This window comes from Phyllostomus discolor, chromosome 1 (genome assembly GCF_004126475.2).
Source record: "Phyllostomus discolor isolate MPI-MPIP mPhyDis1 chromosome 1, mPhyDis1.pri.v3, whole genome shotgun sequence".
Lineage (NCBI taxonomy): Eukaryota > Metazoa > Chordata > Mammalia > Chiroptera > Phyllostomidae > Phyllostomus > Phyllostomus discolor.
Window position 1 is genome coordinate 25,580,428 of NC_040903.2, and position 16,171 is coordinate 25,596,598.

The 16,171-nt window shown below is 42.3% G+C and overlaps 1 protein-coding gene across 21 annotated transcripts in view; it reads left to right on the plus strand.

Annotated features, from left to right (window-relative positions):
- Positions 1–16,171, plus strand: part of LIMCH1 (LIM and calponin homology domains 1) — a 316,639-nt gene that overhangs the window by 210,302 nt on the left and 90,166 nt on the right. For all 21 annotated transcript variants that reach the window (XM_036020029.1, XM_036020033.1, XM_036020045.1 and 18 more), the window contains 3 exons: positions 7,015–7,121; positions 11,820–11,850; positions 13,279–13,389. In XM_036020029.1, the coding sequence (XP_035875922.1) occupies positions 7,015–7,121; positions 11,820–11,850; positions 13,279–13,389 (249 nt within the window). The remainder of the gene's footprint in view (positions 1–7,014; positions 7,122–11,819; positions 11,851–13,278; positions 13,390–16,171) is intronic.

Below are 16,171 nucleotides of genomic sequence, written 5' to 3' on the forward strand. Positions count from 1 at the left end.
AAAGAATCTGGGTCTTCTCTGATATTCTTGCAAATCCTTCTGAGGCATTCTAATTCCAACTAAGATTTAAAGCAAATATTTATTATAGAAAATGTATATTAAACTAATAAACTCACCAGACGTAATTAGTCCCAGCTTACATTTGGATATTTCCACCTAGTCTTTTCATTTATAGAAACTATATGGATGTTTTATATGTGTTGCATTTTAAATACCTGGCAGTACAGGCACCTGGATTCACTCGACACTCAGATGTGCATGACCTTCCCTTTCTGTGAACTCCACATCCGCCGTCGGGATGACCTTTCCCTACTGGTTGTAAAGGGAATAAAGCCGAGGAGATCGTGCAGAGAAGGGGGCTTCTCCTACCTGTCGGGTTTCCCTGGAGAACCGCTGAGGGCCGGTGCCCTCCCCAGAGCCGGAAAGCTGCGTGCTACTCTGCAGTGGGTCAAGAAAAGACAGCAACCCCTTGCCAGCTGGAAATGACAGCTGGAGAAAGGGAAAGGTGGCAAGCAGGTCCTTGCTGGCCTTCTGGAGACAAGAGGGAGAAAGGCTTGGGTGAGGCAGTGATGTGTCTTGGGGGGCTGCACTGGAATGAGTTGCTGGCCCACCCTTCTCCCCTCTCGTTCTTGCCCCTTCCTTCCATGGTGCCGTGTTGGGCCAAGCTACAACTGAGAGAGGTGTGTGGCTGGCATTTCTGAACACAGTTCCCCAGTGAAATGTCAGTCTGCTCAGCGGCTAGGTTCCATAGTGTAATTGTTACCCCTCGTCAGGGACTCTTTGGCTTAAGTAGGCTTTTCTGATCTAAGCTGGGAACCACTCTGTAAAGGTTATTTCTTTGGGATTATTACAAATGATGATGTACAAGCAGCCTCCTTACAAATGGACTTTGGGTACGTAGCCTGAGCCTGAGCTTGAGGCTGCCTGTGTGAAGGACCAAGTGGGCAGGCAGTCAGTGGCAGTGACTAAACAACAACCAACAATAACAGCGACTACTTTTTTGTGTGCCATCTGCCATGTGACTGGCAAGGGCTATAAATACACTCTGTCTCTGTTTTTCCTGCGTAGATAAACTGTTCTTCATCTCACCGTCCATGGTCCTTTGTTGACCTGAGTGGACAATAATGTCATAATAATAACTTCCATAAAATAAGTGTCCCAGGAGGTACCAGACACGGGGCTGTGTTCTTAATACACATTTTCTGTAATTCTGATGTGCCTGTCAGGTGGATGGCATCCTCCACCCTTCAGAATAGAAACTTGAGGATCGGAACGGTGAGGGACTGTGCCCAAGGTCACATTGCTCATACATGGATGAGACCGGGGTTCGAACTAGAGTCCTTCTGACTCCAAAGCTGCTGTGCCCTGTTCCTTGATGTATTTGTGGTTCTCTCCTTTCCATTGTCCAATTTAAAGTCAGGCCTCTGCTGATGTGTATCTTGAACAATTCCAGCAATTGGATGGATCCTGAAAATTAATCTTGAAGATAAGATACTTTTTTATGAGCTCAGTGTTTTATCTACTAGGATGTCAGCTCCAGGAGGGTAAGGAGTTTTGGTGTGTGTGTGTGTGTGTGTGTGTGTGTGTGTTTCATTCTTATGAGCACCTAGAATGTAGTACTGACTTTATTTTACACATTTAGTGAGTTCCTACCATATGCTAGGGACACTGCTGCGTTATGGGAGCAGAGACCATTCTGGGCCTTCCTTCATCTTATCTTTGGCACGAGAAGGGAGGGAGCAAAGTACAAGGACTTATTCAGAGAAGAGGTCCGCTGAGGGCAGGGAGCTCAGGCCTCAGCCCCAGGCCCCTGGGGAATGTCTCCCTGCACACAGCAGGCCCACACGTCCATGAAACGGGAAACCACAGGGCCAAGAGCAAGGAGGAGTGAGTGCACGGTGGGGGTGACATGAACAGTGGTGTAAACCCATAGATTCCCATCAGTCCAGCACAGAACGGACTCTGTTAGGAACTTTACGTTACACATCCGTGTTGGATGGAGCCTCGTGTGTCAGTGCTTTCCCGTTAGCCAGAGACGGTAACCTTCCCACAGCCGTCCTTCGGCATTTCCCTCAGGGACTTGGCCGCAGGAGTCTCTGAGGGGAGGGAGCTTTTTCCCCGAGTTTTATGAAATTGGTTTTGCCAATGAAGTCATCACCCCATGTAGTTGAATATATTTCCACAAATTGAAAACCTCTTTTTTTCAAAACCTTTCTTTGAAAATTTTCAAATGTACAGAAAAGTCAAAAGAATGGGCCAGGTGAAGGCAGGACCTGCAACAGGGCCTGTGGCCTACAGCCCTGGGCCCGGTCCAGCCCAGGGCCTGCCTTGGTGACTAAGGACAGAGCGGTGTGGACGCCCCCATTTGTTATGTGCTGTCTGGCTGCAAAACCGAGGCGAGTCACCTGGACAGAGACTGGACCACCGGCCACAAAGCCATATTTACGCTCTGCCTCTTTACAGAAGAAGTTTGCCAGAGCCCGATCTGGACTCACCAGTTGTTGATATTTTGCTGTATTTGCTGGATCTCTTTCTTCATGACAGGCCGACATGTTCATTTTCTCTCTGTCTCTGTCTCTGTCTTCCTCCTTTGTATGCACAGAATCGCATGTTTGCCCCTGACCATTTGAAATTATGTTATTAGACATTGTGATAACTCATCCCTAATAACTCCCATAGTTGCTTAAAAATAAAGGCACTCTTTCATATAACCACAATCTCATTGTCGTCATGTCTAAGAAAATTAACATTCATTCAGTAATGTTATCCAACATGTTACAGTAGCTGGAAAAGTACATGCTACATTTAAATATATTTACATTTAACTATGTACATGTTACATTTAAATATGGGCTATTTAACTTAGACTGTTATAACCTTATGTACTTTTCCTTTTTGTATCTCGGATCCAATCCAACCAAACATAGGTCGCGTTTGGTCATCGCGTCTCTCGAATCTCCAGTGTTACTTTTTCATGGCTTCTACTTTTTTGAAGAGTCTTAAAGGACTTCTTTTGAAGCCCCACAAAATCACAACAGGGTTGTAATACTGCATGAGGGAGAGCCGACTGCAGCACTCCCTGTTGTAAATCAGCGTCTTCCCCTTCTCCCTTGGAATTGCGATGCTGTTGCACTGCTTGGCTTCTGAAGCTGAGACACTGCTATGTGAGTTTTGCTTGGAATTATAAATGTGGAAAAATCTCAGTGTGAAGAGCAAGGCAGATGGGAATTTGCAAGTTGCATTTTATATAATTAAAGGCACAGTCCTTCCTGCCCGCTCTGGTGGCTGCCCCTGTTAGCTTTTGGCTGGAGGGTTCTTCCTTCTGGCTTTTCTCCTGACTGGGGTCTGGCTCCCCTCCAGCGTCATTAGGTTGCAGCAAGGAGCTGGAAGGAGACCTGCAGTTCTTTAAATCTCCCAGCCCAAATTGTTCAGCCTGGCTGGTAACACAGCGCTTTTGTGTTTGCAGTCTGTGTGCTGAACACAGCACAGAGCTCAGACACGCATGTGGGCTTCTGGGCATCTGGGTGTGCATACAGAAGTGCGCCTCCTTGTCCTTCTTGAGAATCTGAGGTGCCGCCGTCATGTGCTTCTTATGGCACTAGATGGTAGTTACAGGTCTCGTCCTGTCACTGTGGTCCCAGATGATTCCCAGAGAGTACCAGGACACAGCCTTTGTTTTCTGCTGGGCAGGAAGCCCTCAGAGCTCACAGGCCAACCAGAAATATAGTTGCGTGCCCTGGAAAAACTTACCTGAACATCTATAAACCTCTGGAGATGGGAGGGAACATCGAAAAACTCCAAGGAGAAATTTGATCATTTTAAAATGTGTGAAGTCATTGAAGGAGAGGCGGCCAGGGTGTGGATGACTTCAGACTATGACCAGCTCATTGTCAGTCTACAAGAGGCCTTGTGAGTGACACAAGTCTTGTGAATGAGGGCACATCTTGCCTGCTGAAGAAGTCCAGGGACACAGGAAAGAACACATTCTGAGAAGGGCTATAGGGTGGACAGTGAGATTGTAGTATCTCATTGGTGTCCCTGTCTGCTATCTTGCTCCTCTTCAGTCCTTCCTCCACCTGGTCTACCACCCCATAGGCCTGCCCTCAGTCATCGTCTTCTGCTGCAGCTCTGGGCATTTGTCTTCAGATCGCAGCCACTTTGTGACTCACACAGCCTGCCTTCCGTGGCCTCCAAGGCCCTCTGCAAGCAGCACCTGACTCCACAGCGTCATCTTCCACTGCTGCTGACCTCAGAGCTGATGCTCTAGCTCCTCATCTATGCCACGTTGTTTGCATCCTCATCCTTTTCTGGCTTTGTGACCTTGGACAAGGCGCTTAATTGTTCTGTGCCTCAGACTGCTCATCTGCTGATGAGGATGAAAATAGTACTATCTCACTGGTTGTGCAGGGGTTAAATGAGTTAGTAGATGTCAAGCTCTTGGAAGAATATTTAGCATATAAAAAGGCTAAATAAATGTTAAATGTTAGCAGTTTATTGCTATTGTTCATGTTGTTTTGAGCCTGGGTTTTTTTTTTATTGCTGAATAGAAAATTACTATAAATGTCATATCCGTTTAAATAACACCCATTTATTATCTTACTTTCTGCAGTCAGAAGTATGGACGTGGGTTCTTTGCTCAGGATCTCACTGGGCTGAAATCATGGTATTGGCAGGGGCTGGGGTACTATTTGAGCTTTGTCCAAACCTCTTCCAAGCTCATAAGGTTGTTGACAGAATGCATCTCCTTAAAGCTTTAGAACTTATGGTCCCCAGGATCTCTGACTTTACCTTGTTTAAAAGCTCCCTTGGTTAGGTCAGACCCAATCTGATCATCTTTCTTTTGACTGACTGAACGCCAATGGTTAGTAACATGATCACAGAGGGATATCCCCTCATGGTCATGGTTCTGCTGGCACTCAAGGGGAGGGATTATACAGGGTGTGTACACCAGGGGGTGGGGTTCTTGGGGGTGATCTTAGAATCCTGCCTACACACTGGATAGTTGGGAAGAATTCTGTTTACTCTTCACTTCGTTGAGTTGCGCTCAGGTGAATACATGATTCTGTAACCACCACCATCATTTCAGATTTTTGTAGCATCTTTCTTAGAGTATTCAGATGGATTCCCATTGATGTGGCTTCTGGAGCCAACTTTTATCATTCCTCTCCTGTAACTTTCACTAACTGATGGGGCCAGCCAGCTCGTCAGAAGTCTTTTAAGGAGGACAGAGACTTGTGACTGCTGAACTGTTTGCAGAACAAGTCCCCCCTCCCCCAGGGTCTTTCCGTTCTGGGTACATCTTTGCCTGCCGCTGATAGGAACCGTGGCTCTCAATGCCAGAGTTTGGTAAAAAGGAAAGGAAGTATTTATTCAAAAGTTATACAGGTTCAGAGTAATGGCAAATGTCACTGTTGAAATCCCAAAGTCCCTTTAAAACACCAACAAACACACACGACACAGCCCTGCCTTCCCCCCTTTGCCCAACCAGGCCAGCCAAAGGTGTGGTATCTCAGGAAAAAGAGATAGAGGTCCATGGCTCAGCTAGACTCCCGGTTCCTCCCAGTCATCCGTGCTCAGCTGGGCAGGTCTCCCACAGTCCCCAGCACCATCAGCTGTGTCACCAGGATCTCCAGTTCTGAATCCAAAACCACGTGGTAACTTCTCATGGCCCACCAATGAGATCCTTTCACCCCTTTCTGTCCCCATGGTCTTGTATTGTCCTTCCATTGTCTCCTGTAATCTCTGTCCCACATGTCGGCCCACCCTTTGTTTAAATCCCAGTCTGGAACCTCCTCTGTAACCCCATTTCTGACTCCTCCTGCAGTTGGCTACACCTGCCAGCACTCCCGTATTTTCAGCCTTTTTTGGCTGCCGTAGGTAGTCCAGACAGGCATGGCCGCATGGCATGGAGCCAACCATCTCCAAGCTATCACACAGGTGCTGTAACCAGGGGGAGCTCTCTCCTAGTTACATCACTGGTCAAAGTTTTGCATACTTACTTTCTGGCTCCATTCAGGCTGGAAGATCAGTCTGCTGTTATCGATATGCAAAATAACCATTTTTGCACATCAGGTATGAAGCTGGCCTGCAAAATAACTCTCAATGGCCCTGTTTCATGTCTCCCCTACCCCAGCCAGACCTATTATCCTGTGTTCCTGGACACCCCAAGTTCTGGAGCCCATTACAAATGCCCACTTTTCGGGGCTTTGGGGCCTCCCAGCCTACGCTCCGTTACAGAACCTGCTGCTAACACCCTGGAGTTCCACCAGAATGGCCCACAGTTGTAGTCCCTTCCAGAGTCCTTTGTTTATTTTTAATGACTTCCGGCAGAGGAAGACCAGAACCCTCCCTAACTGTCCATTTCACCTGCTGCTCTGCCAGTTCCAAGTACGTTTATGCCTGCTAGGGGACATTTGCACTGTGAGAAGGGTCTTCTGCATTATTTTCAAAAGTTTTCCTCATCCCTCTTTCCCTTCCCAATTAAGTCTAGAGTTTTCCCACTTAATTCAGTTTATTATCCACAAAAAGTTATCAGTGAAAACCCACTGATAGTGAATGTATTTTAGATGATCAATTAAAAAAAACTTATTGAAGATGAATACTGAGGTAGTAAAACCAGTTTTTTATATAAATTTTGAACCAGATTCTAGGTAGTAAGACATGGACAGAAGTTACAGTAGGGAATATCTGGGTTGGGTGTATCATTCCCTCAAAAGATGCTAAGGTCTGCTTTTCAATGGCATTTTACTTGCAATTTTACAACAATGCGTTACGGTAAAGGAAGAAATGAATTTGGTGTGGCTGTTGGTTTAGAAGTTTGAAGCGTCTCTTTTATCCAGCATGTCCTAACAAAGTACGTCCTGTTTTTATTCAACAACCATGGTTTAAACCTGACTCCTGTGGCCTTACTGACGGATATCCCTCTGGTGACTTGGACTGTCGAAGAGAAGGGGCTGGTGGTTCATAAAGATAATATAAAGTAATACAGACCTGGATTTCTTTTCTCCCTTCCAGGACAATATCATCTTATTCTTGAGAGGTTGTAAAGAGCTCGGCCTTAAAGAATCTCAACTTTTTGACCCTAGTGACCTACAAGATACATCCAACAGAGTAACAGTCAAGTAAGTGATGCACGATTTATGTTTAAGGGGAACCCATTTATGGTTTGATTTGCACTTTTGTGATGATTTTTTAAGGTTTAAGATACAGACAGTTGGGCATGGCTAATAAATAAAAATATATAGGTAAAAAAATCAAGCTTTCAAACCAAGACACACTGACCTTCCCTCTGTGTATAACTTTCATTCTGACCAAACAGAAGCTTTTGAAATGCAAACATCACTCCTCTAGAGATCGAATGTTGAAGAGGAGAAAAATGTTAGGTGAAACTTAAAGGAGGGAGAGGCGAGAGAGAAATAGGCACAGAATCTGTGTGTGTTGGACAAAAAGCCTTTATTGGCTCCATTTGGACATTTGAATAGGCTCTTGGAAGACTGCGAACTCGGTAAACAGATCTGAACTCTGTTTATTATACAAAGAGAGCAATAGATTATGGAGAAATCTCTTCTTCATTTACATTTGTAACTGTTTTCTCCTGTGTGTCAGTGATCAAGTTCTTTGGAGATGGATCATTGGCCAGTTGGCTGTTGTTGACTCTGTCTTCTCAATGAGCCATGCTCGGGGCCAAAGAATCCTAGGGAAGAATGTCAGAGTTTTAAAAGAAATGGCAACATGCTTCTCTGTGAAGACATAGATCATGACTGGAGTTATGAGAAAAAAGTCTTTATGAGATGGTAGAGATCATTTTCCCATGGTTTAGAAGTCCTTTGGACTCTACAGGTTTCATATAAAACATGTTCACTTTAGTCAAATAATATTTGGCACAAATACACCTTGGTAATAAGCTTAATTACATGCACAGGGTCTGTGGATTGGCTATACTTCTTTTGATTAATTTTGGATTATTTTATCATAGAAAAACAGAAAAGGGAAAGAAACCAAAAATCAGAGCTGTTAATTTTATTTGACAATATTGATTTTTTTAAATGATAAAGAAAAATGAAAACTACTGAATGACATTAAGTTAGGAGTTTATATTGGATTTTATGATTTGTGACCGGATATGAGAGAGCCAGCCGTGACTGATTGTACAAAATTACTGCTCTGTTGTTAATATGCCATTCCTTAATATTTCTCATGGAAAAATGTTGGTTAAGGGCAAACATAACAATAAAAATTATGATATTTGAATATGGAAACTACCATAAACCTCATTTTAGTCATCACATGCTCCATTTAGTATTGTGTCCAGCTTCCATAAATTTTGTTTATTTTAGGAAATTGTTTCAGGTTCTGCCTCATCTCACATTTGTAGTTTCACCTGGTGGCAAGTGACCAGAAACAATAGTAACTAGTAACTACGCAACATCATAGTCATTAGTCATACATACATTGCTTGGAAGGTGGAAGAAAATTCACTTTCGCACATTTATTCACTTTCTAGAGCTACTTTAAATCGGTGTGTTACCAAACCAGGAGAACTCTGAGATTGGTTTTAGATATTCAAAACTCTTAGCACCTTTCTTGCTTATTTACAAAAAAACTGGGTATCAGGAAGTTGGGGGTCTAGCCTTCCATCGGTATCTTTCTAGGTCTGTCATCCAAAGGCAAGTGAAAATTTGCTGAGTGCAGATCTGAGAAGATGATCCTCAACCCATTTCTGAAACAACAGACTTTAATTCAAAGGCACAGAAAGCAACCTAAAGGGGAAGTGTCACGTAGACCAGGGGCACACAGACACTGTCACTTCGCTTCCGTCCCACCTTGCCCTCCTTCTATTCTTTTCTGTCCTTTATCTTCCCCTTTCTGCTTCTTTTTCTCACCTCCTCCTCTTCCCTGTGCTCCCCTTCCCTCCTTTATCTTGTTTTTCTATCTTGCCTTCTGCATTTTGTCTCCTCATTTTCTTGCCTTTTCAATTTTTCCTTCACTTGAGCAATAATATCCTCTTTAGGCAATACTTTTCCATCGTATTCCCCTATGACACTATCACTTTCCATTCATTCATTCAACAAATATTTACTGAGCAGCTACTCTATGTCAGACACTTTCCAGGCCCCAGAGAACCAGAGCAGTCAAGATAGCCAATGCCTCCTCTTCACGTGGAATTCACACCCCGTGTCAACAAATGAGAAATAACTAAGTAAATACAAAAGAAATTGTAGGAAGTGGTAAGTGCTGAGAAGTAAACACAGATGATGTGAAAGATAGTGACTATCATACTAATGGATATATCAAATCATTATGCTGTAAACCTTAAATGTATACAATTGTTATATATCAATTGTGTCTCAATAAAACTGAACAAAAAGAAAATAGTGACCAGTTCAGAGGTGGTCAAGAGTGGCCTCTCTGAAGAGGCAGCATTTCAGCTGAGGGCTGAGACATGAATGGGAGGCAAGAGCCAGCCACACAGAGATCTATAAGGCATGGAGTGCAGAGGAAGAGCATATAGAAAATCTGGGGAAGAGAAACCAACATGATATTTAAAAAGAAAAGTAGCCAGTGTGGTAGAAGGGTGATGAACAGGGACAAATGTGGTGGGAAGGGCAGTCCACAAGCATGAGAGGATGTTGAACTTGGAATAATTATTGAGAAAAATTTTTATTCACTGTAGGAATATTTAGAACATAAATAATTTTATATTAAAATTATGCCATAAATTTATTACAGTACTTAGAATATTGCTTCTGGTTTCAGGGAGAGTGGGGCACAGATGAACTTTCTGCTTACAACATTCCTGTAAACAGTGCCGGTTAATTTGGCACTGTACGTGAGACATTCGGACCTTACATACATTTTACAGCTCTTGTAGATCAAAGTAGAACTGCTGTATGTCTCTGCTTTTTCCCCTGAGAGTTGAGCAGAACACTAGTAGAGCTGGAGAATACCCCATTGACACCAATTAATACCATAAGCAATAAGTTATCAGGGTAGATCTTACAGAAAAAAATTTGATGCTTTTCTGAACTTGCTTTTTAAAAAACACTCATTAGCTTTCATTGGAAGTAATTTTTCTTACATTTTTTTGAGCAGTAACTTGAGCAGGCTAAAAAGGAAAAAAAAGGAAAAACCTGCAAGTGATTACTGCATGTGTAATTTAGTGAGCTCTACCCGTAATGGATGCCAGACAGCCTCGATGGGGCATAAAAGCACAGTCAGAGGGCACGCGGCGAGTGTCCTTCCAGGGATCGAAACAATCGGATGAAAATGAGCCCAGGCTTTGCATTTGAGAAACACTTGAGTGTTCCTCTGGAAAATTTGGAAGTATTTGCACATAATTGATTGCTGTGTGGGAGTCATTTAGTGGATATTTTGTGAGCTCCTACTATGTGCCAAAGATGATTTTTTTTAGAACTGGGTCATAGTTTTAGTCAATGAACTTTTATTGTCAACACAGAGAAAGTTTTGTGTGCCCTGTTCTTAACTTGTTTCTTATAAAAATCTTGAATCTTTTATAGATGTTTTGTTTTTATCTCTTTTTGTTAAATTTTAAAAAAACCCTAGCAAGTATCTAGTGACATATCATTTTTTCTGTTAAAAGGAGGGAACATGAAGGTATTCCCTTACTCTAATCCAAACTGGACCAATGGGTTTATCTTAGTATGGACTACATTGTCTTCTATTTCCTCAAACTTAAATTGACTTAAAAGTGTGCACCTAGTCATTGATGTGTACTTTGGGTCAGATACGCAGCAAGGAAGCAGTTGGAGTCTGAAAACTGGAAGGAATCTTGACAGGCTTACCCAGTAGTTTACCTTCTCCCTCCTGTCTCCCCACCTGGAGTTACTGTGAACACACACACACACACATACACACACACTCACTCACTATATGTTTTTCCTAGTATCTATTTGTTGACATGTTAAAGGAACTTTGGAATAATTTTGGAGAAATTTTTATATTTCACTGTATGAATATTTAGAAAGTACCACCAACTAACTTATTTATTTATAGTTTGAGAATAAATATTTATGTATATTTAAGAATGCACATGTGTATATTTCAACATAACGTGCATGTTTTCTTGCTTGTAGCTAATTCCAAACACAAATTTATGTCCATAGCAGAAAAGGACAAATATTTGGATACCATTTCCTCTTGTACATATCTTTTCAAGACTATTTAATTATGGTTTTAGACCTTTGTTTAAAAAAAGTTTCATGGGTTCAATTCCCCGTCAGGGCACATGCCCAGGTTGCAGGTTTGGTCCCAGGTCTGGGGGATGTATGAGAAGGTAACCAATCAGCGTTTCACTCACATTGAAGTGTCTCTCTCTGTTTCTCTCTCTGTCTCTCTCTCTGTCTCTCCCTCTCTCTCGGTCTCTGTCTCCCTTCCTCTCTCTCTGAAGTAATGAAAAAAATGTCCTCAGATGAGGATACATAGGACTTGTATGAAAAATATTTGTGCAACCAGATTTTCATTTGACAGTGGTTTATAATTAAGGCAAAATTTTACTTTAACAGCTCAACTTTGAGAATACAAATATAAACAGTCTTAGATTTAAATGGAATTCTTCATTTGCCAGATGTTACGAAGCACTCAACTTTTCATGGTGCACGATGGACCTTTAAGCCCACTTTGCGTTGTCTGAATCATTTTACTTAGAACCTAAAATAATAATCATGAGACTTAAAAATATTATACTCTCCTGGTTTCATTATACTAGTTAACTTCAAGCATGTCCTAGGAGTGTTTGAGGGAAGAGCAGAGTGAAGGAACTGCTGTTCTGATCATGTTTTCTTTTCTTTTTCCTTAATCAGGAGCATTGATTATAGTAGGAAGCTGAAAAATGTAAGTGTTTTTAACTTTCATTTCCAAGCCTATTCCGTCTGACTGTGATGGTTCAGGTGTAAAATTCAGTCCATACATTCAGTGCCTCTTGCATGTCTTGCTAGAAAGAGTTCTAGAAAGCTAGTATATGTGTGTCTGATGGAATAATTAATGACTATCATAAAATAAAAATGGTAGATTGGGGGGGTCTCTTTAATTAAATAAGTTCTCAATCCAGAAATAAACAAATAAAAGCCCGTGCCCTGTTGTTGATTTAGCATCTTGAACACCAAGGGATTTCTCAGCACTGATGAGAGCTGCTTTCTGGCGGCGGGCATGTTGGGATGATGGAACCAGGCAGTTGGGCCGGTTGTGTCGGGGGAAGATCAGCATGACAAGAACAGTGTCGGCTGGCATGTCGGCTTTGTGCTTTTTTTTCCCTATTAATCTTTCGAGGTTTTTATTAGTACTTCCCAAAATCAGCTTTCTGGAGTTAGATCTTATTTTCAAAAGGCAAGCATATTACTGCTCTTTAATTTAAAGGTTAAATAGAGGGATGTAAGAAATGATTGCCTATGTATAAAATAGAAAAATTAGCTCTGATGCCCCCATTTTTAAATGTCTAGGGTGCTATTATATTTGATTGCCAGTCTCATTCTTATCTTCTTTTTCTTCCTCTATAAAACAAGTGCCAAATGCCATTTTGCATCACACAATTTTAAACCAATCAGAGGCCCTATCATCTAAAACTGAGCACAATAGTGTTTTCCTTTCTCCCATAACACTTGTCAGGATAGCCCCATACTCCCTTAGCACACATCAGTTCTGTGATGGTACCCCAAGACTAGATATCTTCACATTCCTATTCTTCATCACATTGTATTCTTCAGACTTCAGTTAGATATGTTATGCGGATCCTGTGCTGGAAACCACTAAGTAACCTTTGTTACTTCATTGGGATTCATTGGGATTGTTGCCATTGGTCTTAGCGGAGCCTCTGGGCCCACAAGTAGCCAGCGTGGGCCTTTGAAAGCACCTCTCCCAACAGGAATTGCCAACCTGTTCATTACTTGTCTAGGTGAAGACTCCAGAGTTTCTGAAAAATTTTGCCTCCTAATTTTGAATATTTGACGATTTCATTATACAAAAAATAATTGTTGAGGATTTATTTTTCCTTCTTGCTGTCTTATAGATGAACTCTTCCTAACACTGGGGTCATACCTGGGGTTTAACAACTGTATCATGATTGTGTTGACTGAGACAGCACTGGGTTCCTATGAAAATGATTTTACATGTAATGGGTACCTCATGGGTGATGGTTTTTGTAAATCAGGACTGCATGTTCTCACCTTCCTGCTTCCCTGTTAGTGGAACATTATTGATTCCTTAGTTGAAAAGTAATTCTCGAGGGCAGATTCTCCCACCCTTGTGCATGGTTTTGTTTCACAGGTGTTAGTTACCATTTACTGGCTGGGAAAGGCAGCGAATAGCTGTGCCTCCTATAGCGGAACGACGCTGAACTTGAAGGAGTTCGAAGGCTTGCTGGCTCAGATGAGAAAGGTAACTTGGCTTTTCTTTCTTACCCCATGAGGTTGGACAAGGTGGGAAAGCAACCCCTTGGCCTGTTTTTAAGATCATTCCAGTTCTGCGTGGAGGAATCAATCAGGCCAAACATGTCACGCACTTAAGGAAACGACCACTCGCCTCGCCAATGACATCTTGGCCTCGTGCTTTCCACCCTTACCTGAACTTTTATACCCTGCGGAGAATGGGAGATCTGAGCTCATCCAACTGTAATTCCAAAAGAGCAAACTCAATCCATCAGTATATGGCTCTGTGTGCCAGAGAGCTCAGTGCTTGTTTGCTCGGGGGAATAAAGGCTGAATTAAACAATACAGCATTATACAAAAATGAAGACTTGCTCTGCACTTTTGTCCTAAAGGTCATTTTGCTTACCCGTCAGGGCCGTGGTGTGGGTGAGGTAACGTCAGCCAGCTTCTTGCCCGGGCATCCGCCCTGGCCAGGCTCTGACAATTAGACACATTCTCTTTTAAGATGTGCTTTTCATGGCCATTGTATTTGAATGAGCTGGAGATTTTGAAAAAAAAATTTATTTACAATATTTAAAGTTCTGTTTATTCGATTATGGGAAAGACCTATCTATGGTAGGGATTTGTCCAGGAAACAGTGGCACATTTTATGTGTGCCTGCTTGGGTGTCCTCTTTTAGGTTCAGAAGTATAGATTAACTCATTCAAAGTACTAGGGTATAGTGTTACTCGAGAGAAGCCCCGCCCAACCAGCCTCAGTGAATAGGTGAGGCTCATTTGTAACCGAGAGCATTCCTGGGTTTTGGACAAGGCCCACATTGTGGCCCAAATCAATGAAGGCCTAGCTCTTCTTTTTTTCTCGAACATGCAAACTAAGTGCACTAATGAGACCTCACTGAGGGGCATTCCTTGCTTTAAAATTTTTCTTTTAGTACTGAAAGCAAGAATTTGCTCCTAATAATTTAGTCTTTTTTTCCTTGAATTCAAGCTAATAGCCCTCACTGTTCTTCTCATTTGCCTTGAGCTAGTCTGGCTCACATCTTTATAAATGGACAAAGCTTTCATATCAGTTGTAATACATGTAAACAAAGTTTTAAACTTAAATTCTTTTTTAAAAAATAAGACAAATGTGCCCACTCCATTAAGCACAGCACATTGTTTCTAAGTGTCTCTTGACTCTTATTTATCCTTTAATTTTTTATCTAAGTCTGTTGTCAGAGAAAGTATGAATCCGGTGCAGGCCTAGTCTGGATTTGTGAAATCTAAACTTTTTATATATATTAAATTTGGATTTGCATCATGATATATAGATCATCTCTTTCAAACCGCATATTTAAAAGCTCTGCCTCACAGTTCCTCTGAGGGATTCTTCTGGAATCTGATTTATTCTTGTTATTGGCATTTCTTACCGCTAGTCCAGCTCCTCTACAATCTGAACAGTTAGTGGTTTCTTCAACTTAACTTTGCTTTCTGTTGAGACAATTGGTTATTTCAGCTGCCTTGAAATGGCCCGTTATTAAGAACAGCTGTTGCCCTGTTAATGACTATAGATAATGTCACAGGACATGGGCCAGCTGTGGTAGTCCCATATTTCTGTATAAGGTAGAGGGTAACTGACCTGAACTTCACAGGTCTACCCACTACCTGGAAATACTAGTTAATCTGGAATCCATATCATTTCCTTTCCTCAGTTAGGATTGGGTTCAACTGGGAAATGCAGAAAAGTCCAGCAGCAGCTTCCATAAGACAGAATTTTATTTCCAAATCACAGATTATAAGTGAGGTCTGGATGTTAGCTATCCAGGGTCAGGCTGGGCTGGTTGGTGATCCTGTAAGACCAGCTTCCTTCCATCTTTTCGCTGTCAACCCACAGCTCCTCACCTGCTGGCTCAAGAATACTGTGAGCTTTGGCCCCCGTGCCCACACCTGAGTCAGGAGAAAGGGGGGATGAGGAGAAGAAGGGCCTATGTCCCCCCTTTAAACACACTTTGGGGAAGTCATACACTATGCCTCTGATCACACTCTGTCAACCGATAAACTTGGTCACACATGCAGAGCCAGCTGTAAGAAAAGACCTGGGAAGAGTAGATTTTATGTCAGCTAAAAACTTTGGGTATTTTCACTGGAAAAGGAATAGAGACCAGATGTGGGAGGACCACAGTTATCTCTTCTGCACATATACAGGCTGAAGTAAATTTGAAATTAAAATATTTTCTTTCACAAAAGAGACAAGCCAGAAATTTTTTTATATTCATTTTTCTGTTGGGAGAAATGTGCATAAAGATTATTGACTATGGTGCAACTTGTTAAGTTCTGTAATACAAGTAGAACATATAGAGTCCTTAGCGTAAGTGCCTGGCACATAGTGGGTACTCGTAGTAGGTTGCTAGTGCTATATCCAAAAAAGGTCTCCGAAGGCATAGTGACAGTGGCCTTTCAGTGATCCTGGGTGTGTCAGCAGAAGTCTTCCAATGGAGGGAACACCAAAACCGAACAAAGGGGAATCACTATGAGAATAGAGAGGGAAGGGAGAACCAGGATCTCAGAGACTGGAATTAGAAAGTCAGCAGTCTAAGTCGGTTCTCTCTGTCTTTGCCTCATCTCTTCCTATCTCTCTCTGAATTCACTCTCTCCTCGCATAGGCAAACATTCCCTCACATCAGGGCACGCTGCCTGCAGCATCCCCAGGATTTCCTGCTTCTAGCTACCTGCCCAGGAAGGCAGGGAATTCTTTCTCCTAGTCCAAGCTATAAAATTCCTAGGGGTGTACTCTGACCCAATGTGGGTCCTTTT